The sequence below is a fragment of the Bubalus kerabau genome, chromosome 4 (genome assembly GCF_029407905.1).
Source record: "Bubalus kerabau isolate K-KA32 ecotype Philippines breed swamp buffalo chromosome 4, PCC_UOA_SB_1v2, whole genome shotgun sequence".
Classification (NCBI taxonomy): Eukaryota; Metazoa; Chordata; class Mammalia; order Artiodactyla; family Bovidae; genus Bubalus; species Bubalus kerabau.
In genome coordinates this window covers 30,933,696-30,957,096 of record NC_073627.1, presented here as the reverse complement: position 1 = coordinate 30,957,096, position 23,401 = coordinate 30,933,696, and the positions used below count along the sequence as shown (strand labels likewise).

Below are 23,401 nucleotides of genomic sequence, written 5' to 3'. Positions count from 1 at the left end.
CTTGTATTTGCCCTTTACATGTGTCATTCAAAAAATAGGAAGATAAACATAAAAACACCCACCTAGAATGAGGGAAACTGTTACTCTAAACTAGCATGCTGATCTCTGGACCTCTGTTTCTTCACTTGTGACTATGCATGGATTTAACTAGATGGCTTCTCTGACCCTTCCAGCTTATCCATTTTAAATTTAAGATAGGAATACTTTTTAGGATTTCATATTGCACACATGGGTTTGAGATCCTATTAAGTAAATAATACAGATTAGGAGTTACTGTGATTCGTTATTAGAAGAATAAATCAAACACAGGTTGAACACGAAATTTCATTTTGAATTCTTTTGAGTGATACACAATTAATGTTGATTAATTGTGGTTAGGTTATGGGAAGAGAATTAGGTCAGTGAAGCATTGAAATCACCATTGCTGCTTCTTCCCATGCTTATCGGACTGTAACTGTCTTTGTACATTTGCCCTTGGTTTGGCTGCATGATGCTTTTTGCTTGTTGGTTAATAATTACTGTGTGACTATTTTACTACCAGGAATTTGCAGTCCCTGATTACCGTTCTTCTCATCTTGAAGTCAGTCAGGCGTCACAGCTCTTGCAGCAGCAGCAGCAGCAGCAGCAGCTTCGCAGGAGGCCTTCCCTACTTTCAGAGTTTCACCCGGGTTCTGACAGGTAACAGGTTCTCTTTCGTGTTTTCACCCAAGACTGAACTTGGGGAGTATATGGAAACTCCACACGTGTGTCATTTATTTTATTACTTTCAATTCAGTGTTATATTTAGTCTTAATAGTCTTATTGTGATTGGTCATTTACAGTTGTATTTTGAGTGCTTTTATATTTGTTGACCTTTTGGAGTAGTTTTCAATAATAGTTTATAAACTCTTAAAACATTGTTTCCAGAATTCAGAGTTAATGCTGTACAGAGGGCAGTCCAATAGACCTAGATTTGAATCCTGGTCAGCTCCTGGGGCCTTGCTCACATTGTATAAGCTGGTGTTCTCAATTCACCCTACATATTAGGAGCACCTGGGGAGATTTAAGAACTTGATACCCAATCTTATCTCAGAATAATTAAATTAGTCTCGGGGATTAGGCCCAGGTCTTTCTTATTCACAGCCAGGGTTGCTAGTCAGTGATTTAGACTCCTCAGACCTTAGATTTCTACCTGTAAAAATGAGGATAACAAGGCATTGTCTGCAAAGGATAGTGGGTATTTTGTCAGCTAATGTTGGTCTCATCCATGTCAGATACTCATTCTCTCCAGTGTCCTTACTGTCTCTGCGGTCTTTTACTCAATTCCGCGCCTCCCCGCCCTGTGTTTTTTTCCCCATTCTCGCTCTTAATCTAAAGTATCTTGAAATATAATAACTGTCTTTAGTAAATCACCTTTCTTGAGTCCTCGTTTTAGCAATTTTATAAAGAACCTGATTTCCTATTTTAAAAAGTATGTTTATTGTTTAGGTTTTAAGATGGTAAAAAGTTTGAAATTATTCAGCCATGTTTAAAATCACTGTAAAATGCATTTCTTGGCGAAGATAATGGAGAGGAATCAGATCACTCTCCTCTGCTGTCTAGCAAATATACGAAGATAGTTTTTTTAAGAAAGGGCTAAAAATGCACCCTGAACATAAAGAAGGAAAGGATGCAGCCACTGCCATAAACTTGGAAGAGTGTTATTCAAGGAAGGAATGAGAAGAATCTTGCACAGCTTGGCCTCCTAATTCCTGCTTCTACTGTCAAAGAAGCAGTGTTGAAGAAAGAAAGGTTAGTACAGTCCTAGGATTTCTCATGATTCCCCCTGATTTGGGAAAATGCAAGTGCAAGTGGTGATGTGGTGATCAGTTGACTTAGGAATCCTCATTATGCCATCCTGTGGTAAGGATAGTTATAGGTGCCACTTTGCAAAGTGCTGAGCCAGAGCCCTCAGAACTGGTTACATGGCTGACTGGTGGAGCCAAGGCTAAGGATCACAGCCCCAGTTGAGTTTTCCCCTGACTCGCTCCATTTCTCTTGTTTCCTTAGGCTGTAGAGAATTATATAGAAAGCCATATCCAGTCCTCCATCTGTAGATAAATGCATACCAGGCAAGGTGGAGATGAGCAAGGAAACCGCACCCCCACCCCCAACCCCTATTCTGTACCACAGAGAGAGTCTGTGTAAGGCTGCTCATAGTCTACCTGAGCAGGAGGGTAAAGGATGCCATGAACCAGGAAAGCACACTCCTGCAAAGGAAGACTCAAGCAATGCACTGTTCCAAAAACAAAAACCCTTGTGTGTAAGAAGACGAAAAACAAAGAACATGCCCCATGAATGCTGTGCACTTAAGAATTTCAAATTAATAATGAAGTATTTAGAAACAAAATAAGACAACCTTATCAGATAAAGCGAGACTGGACATTCCTTTGCCCCCAGGGCCACATTTTAAATTCTGTGTATAAAGGGAGAAGGAACAAGGGATAAGATAGATGTGGCTGAAAGTCAGACCTTTGTTCTGGAAGAAAGGTCTTGAGATGATCAGAGTAAAGGCAGAAGAAAAGGACAGAGAGATCAAAGCAATTAGAAAGAGGTGGATAAATACGGAGGGCAAATTAATATCATCCAACATGTCATAAGCACATGTGTTTCCTAGGTGGAGAACCTAGTAAGGGAAAGAAAATGATACTCATAATTAAAAACAAAACAAAACAAAAAAAACACCTTTTTTCCCTTTTAACATGAGGGAAGAAATCTGTAGGTTGATAGGACATACCTTGCTCCAGGAAAAATTTACACAGGATGATCAATACTGAGACAGATCCTGGTTGAATTATTATTAAAGTTTAAGGATAAGTAAAACAATCAGGAATCCAGCAAGCAGAACAAGTCCTCAATAAGAGAAAAGAATCTGACAGAGCAATAGCTACAAAGTTCTGAGGAGAAGAAATTGAGATCCAAAAATATTATATCAGACATGTTTAAAAGCAATAGGCAGACATTTTTAGACATGAAAACACTGAGTATTTAAAGCTTCTTGAAGAATTTCTCAGAGATGGAATCCAGTTGAATAAGGAATGGAAGCCATGGTCAAAGGATTACAGTAGCCGTAAACCCATTCAAGTGGAGGTTCCATATGAGACATCTCCAGGAATCATGGAATCATGGTTCCTTAGCGGATGTTAGTACTAAATTTTGACAAAGTAAAATAATATAAGTGCCCCAAATCAGAGATACGATAAGTATTGGGAGAATGTTTAAAGATATGCATTTGAAAAGTGTGCCTGGAGTGATTTGATGACTTCTAAAAAGGAAAACAGGTTAAAAGAAATTCTTCTCAGTGCTTTTCATAATTATTTTCCTTACCCTTTTCACTTTCACCCTTTAGAAAGAATTTTTAAGGAACTGATTTCTTGCAGTAAAGGAGTATTTAACTGGAATGTAGTAATTCCTTCCATTTTTAAACCTTATTTCATTTTTTCTCATATATGTATCTGTATAAAAATAAATCAAATATTCTGTATTTAAAAAACACTGTATGTGATTCTTCTGTTTTATTTTAACCTGTATGTCCATACATCCGTATGTAGAAATAAAGGATGTCTGGTAATGAAACTCACCCCTGATTACAGCTATTGCTATGTGGTGGGATTTGGGGTGATTTGCTACTTAGTTCTGTTAATATATTCCTGGAATTTTTTTGTTAGCAAATGTTTATTATTTTATAAACACAGCACTCACAAAAAGAGTTATTTCTGTGTGAATATCATTCATCATGTTTTCTAGATTTCACTGGAAAAATTAGCCCAGAAGGGAGTCGAAATCCACTCCAGTATTCTTGCCTGGAGAATTCCATGGACAGAGAAGCCTGGTGGGCTACAGTCTGTGGGGTTGCAAAGAGTCGAACATGACTGAGCGACTAACACACAACATCTAAAGTATTTGGATGTTTAATTAAGTAGGTACAGAACAACTGAGGTAGTTTCAGATACTATAAAAGAGAATCAGAGAATCAGATTTCTCTGATACTGTAAAAGAGAATTTCAGAGAATCAAATTCAGAGGTCAACTCATATTTATACATTTTAAAATTTAAGTGAAATTAATTTTGCTTTGGACAAGAGTCTCCCTCAGCTGGGAATAAACACAATAAATTATAATTCTGATTGATCTTCATGGGCCAGTATTTTAAATAACTATGAACTTTATATTACCCCTAAGTGAAGGTTTATTACAATAAAAAATCCATTTGATAATTTTGCTTTAAAGCTATTTAAAGATGGTACTAAGAGATGATGAAAGTCAGTAAAATGTAGGAAATTTTAAATTTAAGAGTCTGCAGAGATAGTTTAGTGTGAAATCTGGTGGGGTGTTTTTTTGTTGTTGTTGGTTTGGAAGTACTACATTTTATTTTTCTGTTCATCAGTTGATAGCTATTTGAGTTGTTTGTACTTTGTGACTGTTGTGAATACTATTACTGTGAACATCCAAGCACAGATTTTTCTGTGGCTGTCTATATACCCCTTTGGAGAAGGCAGTGGCACCCCACTCCAGTACTCTTGACTGGAAAATCCCATGGATGGAGGAGCCTGGTAGTCCGCGGGGTCGCTAGGAGTCGGACACGACTGAGGGACTTCACTTTCACTTTTCACTTGCATGCATTGGAGAAGGAAATGGCAACCCACTCCAGTGTTCTTGCCTGGAGAATCCCAGGGACGGGGGAGCCTGGTGGACTGCCGTCTATGGGGTCGCACAGAGTCAGACACGACTGAAGCGACTTAGCAGCAACAGCATATACCCCTTTATACTCCATGTGCATGCTTCAGTCGTGTCTGACTCTTTGTGACCTCATGGACTGTAGCCCACCAGCCTCCTCTGTCCATGGGATTCTCCAGGCAAGAATCCTGGGGTGGATAGGGGATTTTCCCCACCCAGGGATCAAACCCCTGTCTGCGTCGTCATCTGCGGTGGCAGGCAGGTTCTTTACCACTAGCACCACCTGGGAAGTTCTTGGTCACATACTAGGAGTGGGACTGCTGGATTAGGTGCTGGCCCCTTTTGTTTGCCATTTGGGAAACTACCAGACTGTGTACAAAGTGGCCACGCCATCATACAGTATTAGTTTTTAAAAGGTAAGTACTTTCTTAAAGATGCGTATTTCATGCTTAACTCCCAGTATAAAATTGTATTTGTTTTCACCAAGATTTTCATAGTTCATTTAAATTTTTTTCTGAAATTTTAAATGGTAAATTATGTATTTATTTATGCATGAGTAGTTTTGTTGTAAAAAGAATTGGCAAGCTGAAATGGGGAATAGTTTGATTTCTTGATGGAGTGAGAGCTTTCAATACTCTGTTTTTCTTATTGTCCTGTGCCCTGGCTTCCTGGAGTTCTCCTCCAGCTGTGAGTACACCTCACCCACTGGCTTTGGTCAGTCTCCCAGGCAGAGTGGCTGGAGGTAAAATGTGATCCTTGGAAGTTAGCTTTTGTGGATTGTGTCCTGAACAGCGGTGCCCAGTTGGGGGGACGCAGCTAGGGGTCCCAGAGGGTTGCATTTGCTTATAGAAGTTCCACACAAAATCTCCAAGTAGGCCAGTAGCAGCCTTGGTTCTCAGTGCTGCATCCAGGAGCATGGCCTTTATCTGATTGCCCCTGGCTGCTCTGTGGAGGGTGGATTTGAGGTGCATAGACTGAAGCAGGGAGAATGTGTCAGAGCGCTGGGGAGAAGGAATGTGGGCATCAGACAGGATACTGCAGCCTTATCAAATGCATGATTTTCAAATATCTCCTCCCACTCTGTGGTTTGTCTTTTCATTCTCATGATAGTGTTCTTTGATGTACTAAAATTTTTTATTTTGATGAAGTCCAATTATCTACATTTTTCTTTTGTTGCCTTACCTTTGGTGTGATATCCAGGAATTCACTACTAAGTCCAAGGTCAGGAGATTTTCCCTATATTTTGTTTCTAGGAGTTTTTAAGTTTTGGATTTTTAATCCATTATGAGTCCAACTTCATTGTTGTGTGTGTGGAAATTCCGTTCTCCAGCACTGTTTGTTGCAGAGATTGTCCTTGCCCTGTGGGAGAGTCTCAACAGCCTTGGTGAGGCTGACTGAGATGTGAGAGTTTATTTCTAGGCTCTTAGTTGTATTCTGTTGGTCTGTAGGTCTGCCCTTCTGGCTGTACCATGCTCTTGATTATTGTATATTTGTAGTGAACTTTGAAATTGCAAAATGTGAGTTCTCCAACTTTATATTTTTTCTACAGTTGTTTTGGCTGTTTGCAATCCCTTGAAATTTCACATGAATTTTTTTTTTTCTGCGCCAGCTGTCTTGTGGGATCTTAGTTCCCTGACCAGGGATCCAACCCGGGCCCATGACAGTGAAAACACTGAGTCAACGACTAGACCACTAGGGAATTCCCATCTCCATGAATTTTATGTTTTTTTTTTTAATGTCTCAAAAAAACTCTGTTGGGATTTTGCTGGAGATTATGTTGAATGTGTACTTAGCTTTGTGTAGTATTGTTATCTTAACAATATTGTCTTTCAGTGCATGAAAGTGGGATGTCTTACTATTTAAATTTTCCATAATTTCTTTCAGCAATGTTTTGTGATTTTTCAGTGTGTAAGTCTTGGGCCTCTGTGGTGTAATTCATTCCTGTTTTATTCTTTTGGATGCTATTATAAATGGAATTTTTTTTGGTGGGGAATTGTTTTCTTAATTTCATTTCCAGATTATTCATTGTCAACATATAGAAATACAGCTGATTTTTACATGTTGATTTTTTTTAATCTCATAATTTCACCCTATTCATTTATTAGCTCTAACATTTTTTGTGGTTTCTTGAGAGTTTTCCACATATGAGATCATATCATTTGTGAATAGAAATACTTTACTTCTTCCTTTTCAATTTGGATGCTTCTTTATTTTTCTTGCCTAATATTCTGATAAGAACTCCCAATATGATATTGAATACAAGTGGCTAAAACTCATCCTTGTCTTATTCCTGAAACTTTCTATTGCAGTATTTTTTGTGATATCATTGTGAATTTTAAGGAGACAATGGGATCTTATGTCTTGAATGAGATTTCAGATTTTTGAAGTATTATGAAATTATCAACCTCAGGGTTTGTTTTATCACCTATACTAAAAACAAAACCCCATGATTAACTTCAAAATGAAAAGTTGTTTTGTGAGATGTTAATTTAAACCTTGGCCACAAGTAAAATGTCACGTCTGGAAATACTTTGTAAATACTCTGTACAGTATATCGTGTAAGGAAATTGAAACCAGAATCCTGACCTTCAAGATACTTAGGTACTTGGGGAAGTTAGACAGAAAGCATGTTTTGGGGGTCAGAATTATGTGTTCAAAGCAGTATTGTATTCCCACTCAAGACACTTGTTTTTAAGTCTTGATAATACCTCACAACTCAAGGCATTTATCTTTTCCATGTGGCAGTTGCTGAAAGATTTTTTTTTCTTTTTCCCTGCTTGCTTTTATTATTGATTGAAAAGGGTGGCTCTTCTAGTCTAGATTATATTACTTCAGTTGTTATGGCATGGGTTTAAAAATAATTATTTTATGGATATTCTTTAGCACCTTTTAAATTTTCTGCAAGTTGAATCTTCTATTGCATCTTTTGCTACTTTACCACCTCTACTCCTACCTCCCCTTTTCTAGTAGAAAAGAAGAAACTTTTCTGTTAGAATCAGAACTTTAATAGGACTTAATGGTGAGGTATGTGTTCTCCTGGGGTAGGGGTGGTTTCATTTTGAAAGTAAGTGTAACTGCTCATTCATTTCAAAGTTCAACCAGGGGTATTAGCAGGAAGTTGTACATTACTTAAACATTTTTGAGTGATTCTTTTCTCTGTGTGTGTTAGGCCTCAAGAGAGGAGAACTGGATATGAGCAGTTTCACCCAGGCCCTTCCCCAGGGGATCATGATTCGCTGGACTCCAAGAGACCGCGTCTGGAGCAGCTTTCTGATTCCCATTTCCAGCGGGTCAGCGCTGCGGTCTTACCTTTAGTGCATACATTGCCAGAAGGGTTGAGGTCTTCTGCAGATGCTAAGAAGGTAAATATTTGTTCTCTTACCCTGTGGAGTTGTCGGTCTGAAATGTGTATTTAGCCATATTCAGGCACAGTGCCTAAAAGAAAGACCAGTTATTCCATTCACCAAAGGTTAGTGCTGTGGGAAAGTAAAAATTTTGTTTAAACAAAACTAAAAAGCCACAGACTTAATACTCCAGACTTTAAAGTCAGTACTTTTGACTTTTTGGTAAATGAGAAACAATCTGAGGACTGCTGTAAAGAAAAATTGCTGTTGAATGACTCTCAAGCATTTTGTACTGGTTTGCTGGGCTGTAAAATGTAGTCAGAGCTACTCAAGACTGTCACAGTTCTTTTAAATTGAATTTTAAATAATCCCCTTAAATTCAGTTGCAGTTTATTAACTTACTACATGGGAGAAGACATGTTTTAGGTAAGGTTTAACTATGCTTATAATTTTTGTAAAGAAAAATTTTTATTCTCTTAGCGATAACTACTTTTAATATGAGCTATAATCTCATGACGGGCTTCCAGACAGTAGCTCAGTGGTAAAGAATCCTTCTAATTTAGGAGATGCCAGTTCGATCTCTGGGTTGGGAAAAGATCCCCTGGAAAAAGAAATGGCAACCCACTCCAGGATTCTTGCCTGGGAAATGCTATGGGCAGAGGATCCTGGTGGGCTATAGTTCATGGGGTTGCAAAAGAGTTGGACATGACTGAGTGGCTAAACAGCAGCAATCAGTTCAGTTCAGTCACTCAGTCGTGTCCGACTCTTTGTGACCCCATGAACTGTAGCACGCCAGGCTTCCCTGTCCATCACCAACTCCTGGAGTCCACCCAGACCCATGTCTATTGAGTCGGTGATGCCATCCAACCATCTTATCCTCGGTTGTCCCCTTCTCCTCCTGCCCTCAATCTTTCCCAGCATCAGGCTGTTTTCAAATGAGTCAGCTCTTCGCATCAGGTGGCCAAAGTATTGGAGTTTCAGCTTCTACATCAGTCCTTCCAGTGATCTCAGGATATTTCAAACAATATGTGTTGTGGGTTTATGAGCATGTTCTATTAAGATCATACCTCTTTTCCTTTTTTGTTTATTGTTACTTGACTTTCTTTGGTGACGTGCATGTTTCTGTATTATACTTTTCAGTTTATTGTATTTAACTATCTTGCTTGTCATTAGATCTTCAGATCAGGAATTACCTGGCACTTAGTAGGTACAGAATAAATATTTGTTTTACAAAGAATAAACTAATTCATTAAAATGCTTTTTTAACAGAAAGTATTAACCCTTTTACTATCATATATTAATATCTCTTTATCGTTGCTTTTTTGTTCTTAAATCTCTTTCCAAAAATGTTTGTTTACCTTTAGGGCTAGTGGCCCTTTCCACCCTGATATCAGATAACTGAATACCCACACATTTTCTTTGAGTTTTTATGGAGTGAATAGTGATTTAAATAAAAAAAAAAAAAACAATAAATATGTTTGCACTTTATTCTCAAATAGATCAACTGGGAAAAAAAGGTAGGTATATGTATATGTATACAGAGAGATAAAGCAAATACAGCAAAATGTTACAATTAGTGAAGCTAGATGAAGGGTAATTGAATCCATTATACTAGTCTCTCAACTCTTATGTAAGTTTGAAATTTTAAAAATAGTAAGTTGGGTGGGTAAAGCTCTTTGTGATGAGCTAGAAATGAACTAAGCTTCTAGGAATATTGGGACCCACTTCACCATGTCGGTATTACAGTCTGTGGGTTTATAAGGAATGTTTGCAGCATTTAACAAAGAAGGAAAGAAAGAAGTGAATAAAGGTCTTCTTGCAAGGCTGAATAAATGAACACAAATGTAATTTATAGCTATAGATTTTTTTTTTGGCAGAGAGCTTAAAACTTCATCCATTTGTATTAGATGAGAGTATAGCTAATTTCCATTTTATAGTAGAGAAGACAGATGTTAAGAAAAACTAAGTGACCTATGTAGTGTTTCCTGAGTTGAAATGAAAACTAATGACCTCTGATTCCTAGTCCTGTTTCTTTCCTGCCTAAGGTGTAAGTCATGACTTTCCTTTTATTTTAGAAGTTGGGATTTTGAAAGGGTTAGCATTTGTTGGTTTTTTCTTCACTTATAGAAGAATGAAATTGGATAAGCTTGAAGGAAAAAGTTTGTCTCACCAGTTTGTCGTTAATAATTGTGCATATTTTATTGTGCTTATTTTGTGCTTTGTGTATGACTTTATTTTTGCTTAAATACGTTCTGCGTTCATTTTGTGTCCTTAAGTTTACAGTTGTATTTTCAGTCATACTCCATATATGGATATAAAATAACTTACTTGTCACACATGTAGGTTACCTGCTTGTTCATTAGAATAATGACATATTTTTCTTAGCTTGATTTTTTGTTTGTTCGTTTCTTTTTTGTGTGCAGCTTGTGGTATCTTAGTTCCCCAACCAGGAAATCAAACCTGTACCCTCAGCAGAGAAAGTGTGGAGGCCTAGCCACTGGGCCACCAGGGAATTCCCTAGGTTTATTTTTTTGGTTTACATTCTTATTTACTTCCTTAAGGTAAATTCCTGTTAGTGTATTTCAAGGTATTCCTGGGTGTATCCAGTTTGCCCTGAAAAGGTGGAAAACCAGTTCTTGCTGCTGACAGCATGATGTAAGGGCACCCAGTAGCTGTGTGTCTGTACTGAAACCACATATTTACTGTCTTTAAAAAGATCATTGTTAGTATGATAAATTTTTAACTTGCATTTATTTGCTTGTTATTAAAATTTAACATTTTTTATTTGTTTTTCCTTTTTTCCTGTTTTACGAATTGCTTTTCATATCTGTTGCCTAGTTTTCTGTTGATGTGTTTTTTATTTTATGTTGAGTTGTTAGAGTTCACGTTTTGCAAATTATTTTTCCTGTTTGCCTTGTAAATTTATTCCTATTTTGTTAAAGAGAAAATTGTTCTTTATTTTGATTCATCAATCTTTTTTTAATGTCTTTTGCTGTTGACTTTCCTGTACTCAGTATAATATGAATACCTTTTGTTTGAGGCTACTTGTGATTTGTTAATAAATCTCATATAAATATTATTATTTGGCTTTCGTTGTGATATGTGGGATAGAAATTTAACTCCCCCCCCTCAAATAGCTAACAGAATGTCCCAGCACAAAATTATAAACTCCTTGATGGCAAGCCTGTTTTGTTTACCTTTCTGCCTAGTGCCTGTCAGATGATAGGCACTGTAAACAGGAATTTATTTTTTGTTAAATATTTAACTAGAGATGAAGTCAGTGGGAAATATTGATCTGTAATAGTAGTTGTTAGGGCACAGGTCAGACAGATCACCTGAGGAGCATTTTCAAAATCTGCCGAGTCGAAATGTAATCTGTTTTGGTATTACATGTGTTTGTAACACAAATGATCTCATATGCATATGTAAGAGAATGATGTTAATGTAACATGGAAATCCATGGTGAATGATTGTTGGACATGAATGTTTTAGAGCTCTCAAGATCAAGCTTTCATAATTAAGAATTAGCCTTCTAGATAGATGAAGACCTTAAAAGATTTGAAAAGTCTGCATCTATCAGTGGTTTTCATTTAGTGCAGGTAGTAGCTAGCTTAGTTAATTCAAGAACTGCTCTGCTTTTCAGTGTTAAACTAATTAATGAAGATTGGAATGTTGAAAAGAAACTGTGAGACCTTTTTTCCTGTCCTTTTATGTTTTTAAAGGTTAATCTGCCTGCCAGTTCAGGAGACATGAGTTCGATCCCTGGGTCAGGAACATCTCCTGGAGAAGGAAATGGCAACCTACTCCAGTATCCTTGCCTGGAGAATCCCATGGACAGAGGAGCCTGGTGGGCTACAGTCCATGGGGTTGCAAAGCGTCAGATATGACTTAGTGACTAAACAACAGCAAAGTCTTTATACTGCAAATCTGATTTTTATTAACATTATGATGAAGTGTGCTATTTTGAACTGGAAGCAAATGACCTGAAGGATTAACAGAGGAAGCATAAACTACAGGGTTTACAGTTATCAAAGGATTGACTGTAGTCTGAATGCAAATGGTATTGGAGCTTTGACAGTACTATTTTATTAGAATTGCTGTTTTGTTAATGCTCTGCTTGCAAAGTTTACAGGTTTTAATAACTATAATTCCATTTTCCCCAGAAGCCTTAATTTAGCTATATTATGTTACATAATATCAGATTTTTCAGGAATATACATGTTATGTTTTAGTTAATCTCTGTTCTATGGTGTTTTGGAACAACTATCTGGACATATTTAAGTGCATTCTTGGTTAGAGCTATTGATTTCTCACAGTTACTTAGTTGTTGTTTAATACATTGAGGGCCCTCTGGTCTTATGAACTGTGCTTATTCTAGACTTCTTACAGCCTAAAGAGAACCAGTGTCTTAATCTGAAATTCATATGCTTTGCAGTATTGCTCACATCTTCACCTTGTACTGGGGATGAGTAGGCTGTGCGAGTGTGCATGCATGTATTGGCAGGGTGGTAGGTTTTGGGTGGAGGGCTTCAGTCTACTGTAGTCCCTGCTCAGTATGGAGCTGGAGTGAGGAGGTGCATTTGGCTGGAGAGATGTTACATGTTCTGTGAGGCGGGCAGGCTTAGTTGCTCTTTATTGAGGGTGATCAAAGCAACAAAAGTTCTAGGTCATTCCCCAGACTTCTGTACATCAGTATTAGCCCTTGGAAAGCCTGAAACCTTTTGATAGGAATGGCCATTTGTAGCTGTTAAGTTGGGTGGGCACACAGAGTGCGTGTGTTCAGACGTTTTGGAGTGACATTACAACAAAATGGCTGAGGAATTGGCATCTTCCTTTGTTGTGATTGCATCATTATTTCTGCAGAAATTCTCTGTACGTCTCAGTATCGTAATAAAGGCTGGTTGGCCGCTTAACCACCTCAATCCGTATAGCTTTTAGGATCTTCAGTGATATGTCTGAACTGTGAACATCGGTGGTGTGTGAGTGTGTGTGTGTGAGAGAGAGGGAGGGTGGCTGGGAAGAAGGGAGAAACTTGCTACTATAGGCTACTGTGTAGAAAGGGAGCACACATGGCTTTGCTAAGTTTTAAAATGCACTTTTTTTCAGTTAAGAGAATCTTTTTTTAATGAACCCATTGTGCTTTTTTAAAAATATTTTTATCTCTTTTATGTATTTGTTTGCCTGCACTGGGTCTTAGTGGCAGCACGTGAGATCTTCTAGTTGTGGCATGTGGGATCTAGTTCCCCGACCAGAGATTGAACCCGGGCCCCCTGCATTGAGAGCCAGAGTCGTAGCCACTGGACCATCAGGGAAGTCCCCATTAAGAGACTCTTGATGCTGACATTGATCTTTAGTGAGAAACCATTTGTTCTTGATTTTCTTCTTTAAAGGACCCGGCATTTGGAGTCAAACATGAAGCTCCTTCCTCTCCAATTTCTGGGCAACCATGTGGGGATGATCAAAATGCTTCACCTTCAAAACTTTCAAAGGAAGAGTTAATACAGAGTATGGATCGTGTAGATCGAGAAATTGCGAAAGTAGAGCAGCAGATCCTTAAACTGAAAAAAAAACAAGTAAGTGTTTGATTTTACTGCTTAGTACATTCTCAGAATGTTTGTCTCCTTAAAGAAGAGTGTTGAACTTTCCATATTTTTAACTTTAGTTAATGTGCCATTTTAAATTCCACTAGCAGTGTCTGAGGGAGAGTTTCCCTCTCTCTTCTTCTTCACTGTTTTAAATAGCTATCCTAGTGCATGTGAAGTGGTATCTCATTGTGGTTTTAATTTTAATTTCCTTAGTGACCAGTGATGAACATCTCTTTATGTGCGTGTTGGTCATTTGTATATTTTCTTTAGAGAACTGTTTATTCAGATCCTTTGCCCATTTTTTTTTAAAGCTGGGTTGTCTTTTTATTGTTGAGTAAGAGTTCTTTATATATTCGGAATATTCATATATATGATGTGCAAATATTTTCTCTCATTCTGTGGGTTGTCTTTTCACTAACCTGATAGTGTTTGTTGATGTACAAAACTGTTTTTTCCTCTGATTCGTTCAAATTCTTATTGAGCATCTAAGGAGATATAAAAGTGATTAAAACATGGTCAAAGAGGTAAATCAAATGAATAAGTAATAGAAAGCAAAGTATAAGATTTGCTGAATCATAGCCATCAAACACAAGTGCTTTATGAAGCAGGAGTGAGATTGCTTCCAGCCTGGTGGGTGGTGGTGGGGTAAATCAGGAGAGGGAGTTGAGGTTAAAGTAGAAAACTTGGTCTGAATTGCTAGTGATACTCAGCTTGGACTCTGTCTCCTTTTCCTCTCTCCCTGTCTTAATTTATGAGGACTGTTCATTGTGCTTTTTCCTAGACTTGCCTGCAGTTTTACTTTAACGTCTTCTCCAGAACTAGGTCCTTTTGGTGTTTTAGGAAGTTTGTGAGTGAGTGTTTGTGTTTTGAGGGCTTCCCAGATGGCTCAAGCGGTAAAGAATCCACCTGCAATGCAGGAGATAGGGGTTTGATCCCTGGGTCAGGAACGTCCCCTGGACAAGGAAATGGCAACCCACTCCAGTATTGTTGCCTGAAAAATCCCATGGACAGAGGAGTCTGGCAGGCTACTGTATGTTTTGAAGGATTCTTGACTTTTGTTCCTGATGTTTGATGGTTTTGAATCTATTCCATTCTGGTTTGATCTGGTGCCTTTTTGGCTGGAGTGTCTTGTATAGATTTCTTTACTGGAGCTTTTTCTTCAGCTTCCTTTTCATTAGCAAGTTTTGCTTGTTTTCTGTGGAACCTTGCTACCACTTGCAGATATACTCTCGAGTTTCACGTCCTTCTCTTCGTCGTCTTCTTCTGCATCTTCTAAGAGCTGTCCACTGATAACTGCAAGCCCTGAACCACTTTTGGACCACAGGTGGCGTTCAGCTCCCCAGGGACAAATTAGCATGGCCGGGGCTGCTTCGTTGGGACCACCTCTGCTCTAGCAGTGTGCTCTTCATCCTTTGCACCAGCCCTGGAACTGACCTCTCTGGAGAGAGGAAAAGGAGACAGAGTCCAAGCTGAGTATTACTGACCTATCTCAAGATAACTGCCCATCTTCATCATTATCCACTTTAAAGTCATCTTTGTTGGTCTTTAGTTGACAACTGAAAGTTGGTTCCAGGGCCCCAGGGGCACACCTGTAGGTGGGAGAGAGGGTGGGCAGAGGTGAGTGAGTGTACTTGCAGAGGGCGGTGAGCAGGGTGGAGTCACACCAGGGCAGAAAGCTTTCAGTTTTAACTGTGATGAAGTCCAGTTTATTTTTTCTTTCATCACTTGTGCCTTTGGTGTCATATCTAAGAACCATAATCCTCGTTGCCGAATCCAAGGTCACAAGGATTTATACCTGTGTTTTCTTCTCTGGGTTTTATAGTTTTAGCTCTTATATTTAGGTCAGCATTTTTGGTGAACAGAATTTCTGTAGTTTTTGTATGTGACTACCCTGGGATCATTAAAAGAGTTTATCATCTTTTAAGAAGTTTTATAGTTTCTCATCACATTATTCTTAATCCACCAGAAGTTGAATTTTTATGTCTGCCTCAAGATAAAAGTCAATACTTGTTCCCCCATAAATTAATTTATTAAAAAGTTCATCCTTTTCCAGCTGCACTTTTAGCTCTGTTATAAATCAGGTTTGGACTGATTTCTGGGCTTTGTGTTCTTTGTGGTATTGATGTAGAAATATAGTAGATATCTGGATTTTTGATTTATCTCTTTTTCCTAGTAGTTCTCAGTTTAAAAGAAAATTGGGGTAAAATTGACATTATATAGCATCATGATTTTATATTTACATATATTGCAAAATGATCTCCACAGTAAAGCTAGTTAACTATCTCTCACTACATATGGTTACAGATTTTTTTTCTTTTGATGAGAATTTTTAACATCTACTCTCTCAGCAACTTTCAACTATACAATAAACTGTTGTTAAGTATAGTCACCAAACTATGGTCAACTATAGTTTACATCTGCATCCCTTACTTATTTTATAATTGGAAGCTTATACTTTTTGACTCCTTTCACCCATTTGGTCCATCTCTGCCTGCCCCTGCAACCACCAGTCTGTTTGAATCTATGAGCTTGTCTGGTGTCTGTCTGTGGTTTTGTCCCAGGGCTACTTAACTGTGAAGAACAAAATGTGATTTCCTGAAACCTGTTTATTTCTTTCTCTATACCTACTTAATGGACATTCTAAAAGAAGGCCTTCTGAGCAAAGGAATAAAAGGGCATGGTTGGAGACCTCATTAACATGAGAATGATCGTTTGAGGTTGCATGAGTCCTTTCTGTTCCAAAGTGGAAGTGGAACTCAAAGCTTCCCTCTTGAAGGATTTTTATCCTTTCATTGGGTGTGGTCTGACTTACATGATCAGGAACCTGACTCTCAGTCTTACTTGGAAATGTAGGTAATCTTTTTCCACTGGGCTTTTAGTAGACTTACCACCTTTACCTTAATGCCTTTTATATTATATCCATGTAGCTGTTTGTTGAGCATTTACTAGGTATCAGTTGGGGTGATGGAAGACAAAAAGCAGTGAACCAAGTTCAGTCCCTACTTACTTCAGTAGGTGATACTCACTGACCATTTATAGTTGTGCTTGACATATACTGAGTCCTTTAATCCACTCAGAAAGCTGTGTGTTAGGTAGGATGAATATCCCCACCTCACACATGAGGGGTTTGTACACTTGCTCCAGATTGAGGTAAGAACTAGAAAGGGTCGTTGGATCAAACTACTTGTAAAGGGTGACCCTAGGGCCAAACCTGGGCAGAGTAGTTCACACAGCCTCCTGTGTTGTGGCTGCACACACTAGCAATTCATGTGCTTTTGACTTTGCCGCCTCCTCACTGTAGAATATAAAGTCTGATGGGGGAGTGGGGTAGAGGGTGGTGCTGTGCTGAGTTAAGGGTTAACCCTTCAGTGTTCTACCATGCTCTCTCTGCCAGACATTAGCAGGTACTGTGTGTCTATAAGGCAGAACAACATTATTCCAGGGACACAGAGGGTCCTTGTGATAGAGGCAGATGCAATACCTTCATACATTTAGATTCTCGTACTTAAGTTGTGGTTCAGGTGCCAAGTTTTGTCTGACTCTTTGCAACTCCATGGACTGCAGCACGCCAGGCTTCCTTGTCCTTCACTATCTCCAGGAGTTTGCCCAAATTCATGTCCATTGAGTCAGTGATGCTATCTAACCCTCTCATCCTCTGCCCGCTCCCTTCTCCTCCTGCCTTGTTTTTTCCAGCATAGAGTCTTTTCCAGTGAGTCGGCTTTTCGCATCAGGTAGCCAAGGTATTGGACCTTCACCTTCAGCAATAGGCCTTCCAATGAATATTCAGGGTTGATTTCCTTTGGATTTGACTGGTTTGATCTCCTTGCCGTCCAAGGGACTTATGAGTCTTCTCCAGCATCACAGTTTAAAAGCATCAGTTCGACACTCAAGACTTCTTTATGGTCCATCTCTCACATCCATAATGACTACTGGAAAAACCATAGCTCTGACTATACAGACCTTTGTTAGCAAAGTGATGTCTCTGCTTTTTAAATATGCTGTCTAGGTTCTGTCATAGCTCTCCTTCCAGGGAGCAAGTGTCTTTTAATTTCATGGTGGCAGTCACTGTCCACAGTAATTTTGGAGCCCAGGAAAACAAAATCTATCACTGCTTCTACTATTTCCCCATCTATTTGCCAAGAAGTGATGGGACCAGATGCCATGATCTTAGTTTTTTGAATGTTGAGTTTTAAGCCAACTTTTTTACTCTCCTCTTTTACTTTCATCAAGAGGCTCTTTAGTTCCTCTTCACTTTCTGCCATTAGAATGGTATTATCTGCATATGTGAGGTTATTGATATTTCTTCTAACAATCTTGATTCCAGCTTGTGATTCATCCAGCCCAACATTTCACATGATATACTTTGTATATAAGCTAAATAAACAAGGTGACAGTATATAACCTTGTCGTACTCCTTTCCTAATATTGAATCAGTCACTTGTTCCATGTAAGGTTCTAACTGTTGCTTCTTGACCCACATATAGGTTTCTCAGGAGGCAGGTAAGGTGGTCTGGTATTCCCATCTCTTAAAAGAATTTACCAGTTTGTTGTGATCCACACAGTCAAAGGCTTTAGCTTAGTGAATGAAACAAAAGTAGATGTTTTTCTGGAATTCCTTAGCTTTATCTGTGATCCAGGGAATATTGGCAATTTGATCTCTGGTTCCTCTGCCTTTTCTAAACCAAGCTTGTACATCTGGAAGTTCTCGTTTCATATCCTGCTGAAGCCTAGCTACCATGTGAAATGAGCACAGTTGTCCAGTAGTTTGAACATTCTTTGGCATTGCGCTTCTTTGGGATTGAAATGAAAACTGACCTTTTCCAGTCCTGTGGCCACTGCTGAGTTTTCCAAATTTGCTGGCATATTGAATGCAGCACTTTAACAGCATCATGCTTCAGGATTTTAAATAGCTCAGCTGGAATTCCATCACCTCCACTAGCTTTGTTTGTTGTAGTGCTTCCTAAGGCTCACTTTACACTCCAGGTTGTCTGGCTCTAGGTGAGTAACCACACCATCGTGGTTATCCTGGTCATTAAGACCTATTTTGCATAGTTTTGTGTACTCTTGCTGCTTCTTTTTAATCTCTTTTGCCTCTGTTAGTCCTTACTGTTTCTGTCTTTTATCATGCCCATCCTGGCATGAAATGTTCCCTTGATATTCCCAATTTTCTTGAAGAGATCTCTAGTCTTTCCCATTCTATTGTTCGTCTCTATTTCTTTGCACTGTTCATTGAAGAAGGCCTTATCTCTTATCTATCTTTGCTATTAGATTCCCTTATTATTTTGCTTTAAATTCATCAGAATACGAAAGGGTTTATCTATCAAAAGATGACTTATGCTGTTTAGTTATTAGTCAAAATAAATCTGGTTGGGTTCATTAGGGCCTTTGGGTCCTTAGACCCTTGTCGGTTAAGTGATTACCCTGTAGAATCAGCGAAGCGTTGCTCAGAAGCATGTGTTGTCTCTGGTGAATAATTACTGGTGGGGCTGACGTGCAGCAGATGCCTGACTCTCCCTTTCTGGGTCTCTTAGCAACAGCTTGAAGAGGAGGCCGCGAAGCCTCCAGAGCCCGAGAAGCCTGTGTCCCCCCCTCCTGTGGAGCAGAAGCACCGCAGTGTTGTCCAGATTATTTATGATGAAAACCGGGTAAGTTCACGCCATTCCGTGGCAGCTCAGGGCTTGAAGACCACTGGGCTGTACCTTCTCCAGTTGTCTCTGTTCTGTGGTAATGTTAACTGTATTAAAACCTGCTTTCTGCTATAATTTTTTAATGTTCTTAAATTTTGAAGCTTGGTGCTTTTCTTTACATACTGAAGAAAAGTTGATAGTTGTGTCTTAAATTAATATTTCATATTCATATTATATGGTATAAATACTTATTTTTAACAGTATAATGTTATCAGCCAAATCTCCTGTTGTATAGTGTTAAGTAAGTGTGTAGCACACAATGCAGCCATTCTGTGGTTTTTCACTTTATAAGGGACATTTGATGCCAAGTACACTGTTGTAGTAGAGAATGTGTCATTGGATGTGGGAATGACTTGCATTATCTGCTTCAGAACTGAGAGTTGGGGTATAGTTTGAATTTTAGTTATAAAGTGTGAGGCCACTGACCTTTAGGTAGATTTTGCCTTTTTAGGTCTATTAAAACAATTTCTTCATGCTTATAATTAAAAAGTGTCCATGAATTTAGGAAAGCTGGACCTCAATTCTATGAATAATTTTGTGATGTTGAAGTTGGTTTTTGACCAGAATCCAGCCCAGGAACTAGCAGTTAAAGGAAAACCAACTTCCCCCTAATGTGAAGAGAACCTTGTGACAGAGCTGCTTATCATGGGTCTTCCAGAAGCCCCCGTTGAAGGAAGAATTCGTGCTTTATGTACCGTGTTAGAGAACTGGCTTGTCAGCTAAAGGCTACTGTCAGCAGCATTTGGGGGTGGTTGTTTCAGTTGTTTGCCCTGTTGTGAGTGGAGTCACCAGAATCAGTGCATCTTACACAGGCAGCCTACAGCTATATTATCCCAGATCCTAAAGGAAATGGCTTTGGAAAAGCAGCTGTGAGCTAGTCATTAAGTAAGCGTTTACACGAGTGATCTTGGAGTCAGGTGCATGGATGTGTGTGTATAGATGGATAACTGAGTCATCAGACACCCAATACTCAAGATGATGGTAATTGTCACCAGGAGGCAGAAATGTGGGTTAATTACCAGTTTCTTGACTGGGTTCAAAATCAGTCAAATTTATTGGATAGAACAGCCTCCGTGAAGCTGAGTCCAGTGAGGGTGAAAGGCAGGGGGTGGAATAAGTGATGAGGATCCCTCAGGGCATGCCTGGAGGGTAGACTTTTATAGAAAGTCTCCTGCTTTATAAAATACACTAGAACAATAAAGCACTTCTGTGGGCTGATTGGCTTCAGGTCAATTTGTGACTCAAGGGTAAAGTAAATAAGGATCAGAGCTGGTGATGATGGAAAAGGATTTTATAAAACACTGAATTCTTAGTATGAGTTACTTTTCAAGTATGTTGAATCCAGTGATATTTATTAATTGATTGAATTGCTTAATTAGCCTTCTCTTACAGGCTTAATAAACAGTTCCAGTGTTAGTGCGTTCTGCGGTTGCCTGACTAGGATGTGACAGAGAATTCGGTTTGTGTTTAATTTATATATGTGTGCTCTTTTTCGTTAGTTAGTGTAGTACGTGTTCCTCGATGCCCATCAGCAGAGCCGGAAAGTTCCTTTTGGACCTCTTCTTGCCACTTCAGCATTTATACACTCAGCTTGTTACACATTCTGTGTAGAAGAACCTAGCTTGAAATCTGTGTTAATATTAGACTTAGAGTGAAGATTGTTTTTAACTCAGTAACCACAGAAATCATCTTTTAAAACAAATTCTTGGCAGAGCTTACCCGGAAGAGATCGAAGCCAGGTCACCTTTAAGGGACCTGGAAGGGAGTGTTTGGCCTCCGGAAGGGCGTCGCGATGTGGTTCGAGGTTCTCCCCGGGATCGCCATCATGGGCATGTGCTTGTTCATCCCGGAAATGGCCACCGCACGCATCCACAGGTTCAGTAACGGGGGCAAGGAAAAAAGGGTTGCCCATTATTCATATCAGTGGTATTTGATGGAAAGATATAGGCGCATCTCTGGAGTAAACCGTTACTATGTGTCAGTGGGTTTGGAGAACATTGATTAAGGAAACGTTTTCCTGGTTGATGAAGAACAACTCAGTCATGCTCTTCTATCCCTGCTAGTAGATTATGCAGTATATTGTGTAGCATGCATTGTATTTTGTAGTGTGTAATAAAAATAAAAAATAAAATCAGAAAAACAAATTCTTTTTGTATCTGCTGTTGCTAGTTGTCTGCTGTGGTAGTGCTTGTGCAGTCGGTCCTAGATGGTAGCGAGGGTCTCCAGGGGGCAGGGTGGAGGTCATCGGGGGCGGAAGTGGAGCACGCAGCCTTCCTCACTCCTGACCCTGACCCGAACCTTTCTCCTCACCAGCTGCCTTTTGTCAGACCTTCGCCCTATCTGTGCTGCTTTTCCTGAATGACCTTACTCATTTTGACACAGAAGGCAGAGAGCAGTGGTTGGTGACAGGGGTCGTCCCCTTCTTGTTTGTCAGCAGCACATGCTGGTTGCAGCCTAACATGTCTTGAGAGACTGGGGCCATGATCTGAGAGGCGACTTCTTTCTTTTATTTAGGACGTTAGTGGGAAGCAGAAAACTGCTCACGCTGATGGTTAGCTTTAAAACTGTCTTACTGAGAGAAAAAGTGCTCTGCATCATAGTTAAACTTGAGGCCAAGATTCATTTAGTCTCTAAATAGACTCTTCTCAGCTATTTTTAATAGTTTAATTTGCTGTCACCCTTCCCAGTTGTAGATCCCAAAAATATTTGTCAGTGCTCTAATTTCAGTGTTATAATACATATTGAAAGAGGGGTGTGGAGTCTAGTTTTCAGAAATGCTTTGGTTGAATGATTTGCAAGTTACTGTGGCACTAGTTTCACTAGAAGAAAGAGATTGACAGTAGAGAACGTACTCAGTGCCAATAACCCCTGGTCACTGAGGCCATTGTCCTGGAAACTATTCCTCTCTTTCTGCTACTCTGCAGATTTGGTTAATCAATGAGGAGCCTCAGTCCTGCCTCCTGAGTGTTGGTCTGGTCAGTTGCTTCTCTCTTCCTCCTTTGGCACTAGCTTATTTTAACCCATCACCTCACATAGGTGCTGAGTTTCCTTCCTTCAGTCTTTTCTTTCTAATCCGTCCTTCATATTTGAGACCTCCAGTGTGATTTCCAAATAGAACTTTTTGCTGATTCCCCCCTTTCTCCCAAGTAGCCCAGCCTTTTCAGCAGGGCTCACATGCCTGCCTGGCCAGCCTGCGGGCCTGGACTCCTTTCTTAGCACTACTAGAACAGGTGTGAGTGTCCCCTTGATGACAGTGCTTTTTACCCTGTGATGTTGCCCCAGTGCCAGGCGTCCCTGTGTCTTGCTTGTCTTGTCTGTCGAGTGCAATCACTTCAGGACCCAAAGCAAGGATCATTTTCTCTGTGAAGCCTTCCAGGACTCTTTATCCTCCACACCAGAAAGTCAGTCTTATTCATTGTTTCCTTAGGGTCTAGCAGGTGCTTGGCACATGGAACATATTCAGTGTATGTTTGAGGCATTAATTACTTCTATCTGTAGATTTAGAACAAAGTTATATTATGTAAATGTGAAGGTTTTAAATTAAAATATTTCTGCCAAACAATTGATAGGTTAATCTGTTCTTAGCAGTTTAGCCAACATTAAGTCAAATATTTAATAAAATTTTGCAAAACTTAAATCTTGGAATATGCAAACACCTTCTAAATATCAGCTCTAAAATTAATCCTGAAGAGGTAAGTGCTTTTAATTAATAGGATACCAGTAAATATTTGCCATAACATAATTTCCCCCTTGTTTACCAGTATTATTTGTTTACAGTTCCACTTGGCCAGCTTGTTCTTGGTTGAAGAACAGGCTGTAGACTGTATAGTGGTAGAGTGCCTCTAGAAGGCAAATTGAAAAACGGGCAAGGGTAGATTATCTAGAGAGATTATCATTGAAGGTGCTAGATATTTCCATATTTATGACCTGTGATTATGTTATTTGTGTGTTATTTAATCATGTCTTATAGTTAGTAAATTTGAATTTTCTGGTATGTACGTTTGGCTTTTTGAGAACAGTTGTTCTCAACTGTAGGCTTTTTTGATTGTTATAACTTGTAGGGGGGTGGAGTGCTGGTGGCATCTAATGGA

The 23,401-nt window shown here is 39.1% G+C and overlaps 3 protein-coding genes across 27 annotated transcripts in view; 2 read left to right on the top strand and 1 right to left on the bottom strand.

Annotated features, from left to right (window-relative positions):
• The window catches only part of NCOR1 (nuclear receptor corepressor 1), a 115,630-nt gene that overhangs the window by 19,805 nt on the left and 72,424 nt on the right, over nucleotides 1-23,401 (top strand). For all 25 annotated transcript variants that reach the window (XM_055576405.1, XM_055576403.1, XM_055576400.1 and 22 more), the window contains 4 exons: nucleotides 542-678; nucleotides 7,864-8,056; nucleotides 13,429-13,611; nucleotides 19,155-19,268. In XM_055576405.1, the coding sequence (XP_055432380.1) occupies nucleotides 542-678; nucleotides 7,864-8,056; nucleotides 13,429-13,611; nucleotides 19,155-19,268 (627 nt within the window). The remainder of the gene's footprint in view (nucleotides 1-541; nucleotides 679-7,863; nucleotides 8,057-13,428; nucleotides 13,612-19,154; nucleotides 19,269-23,401) is intronic.
• UBB (ubiquitin B) overlaps nucleotides 1-23,401 on the bottom strand; it is a 172,830-nt gene that overhangs the window by 97,473 nt on the left and 51,956 nt on the right. The window lies entirely within an intron of this gene.
• Nucleotides 19,294-21,454, top strand: LOC129649228 (NADH dehydrogenase [ubiquinone] 1 alpha subcomplex subunit 1-like). The gene has a single exon (XM_055576443.1). It carries the CDS (start codon nucleotides 21,103-21,105, stop codon nucleotides 21,313-21,315), a length of 213 nt encoding a protein of 70 aa, XP_055432418.1. The 5' UTR covers nucleotides 19,294-21,102; the 3' UTR covers nucleotides 21,316-21,454.

Bases quoted from the DNA above. Each gene is read 5' to 3' on its own strand.
- LOC129649228 (XM_055576443.1), top strand. From the start codon at position 21,103: ATGTGGTTCGAGGTTCTCCCCGGGATCGCCATCATGGGCATGTGCTTG.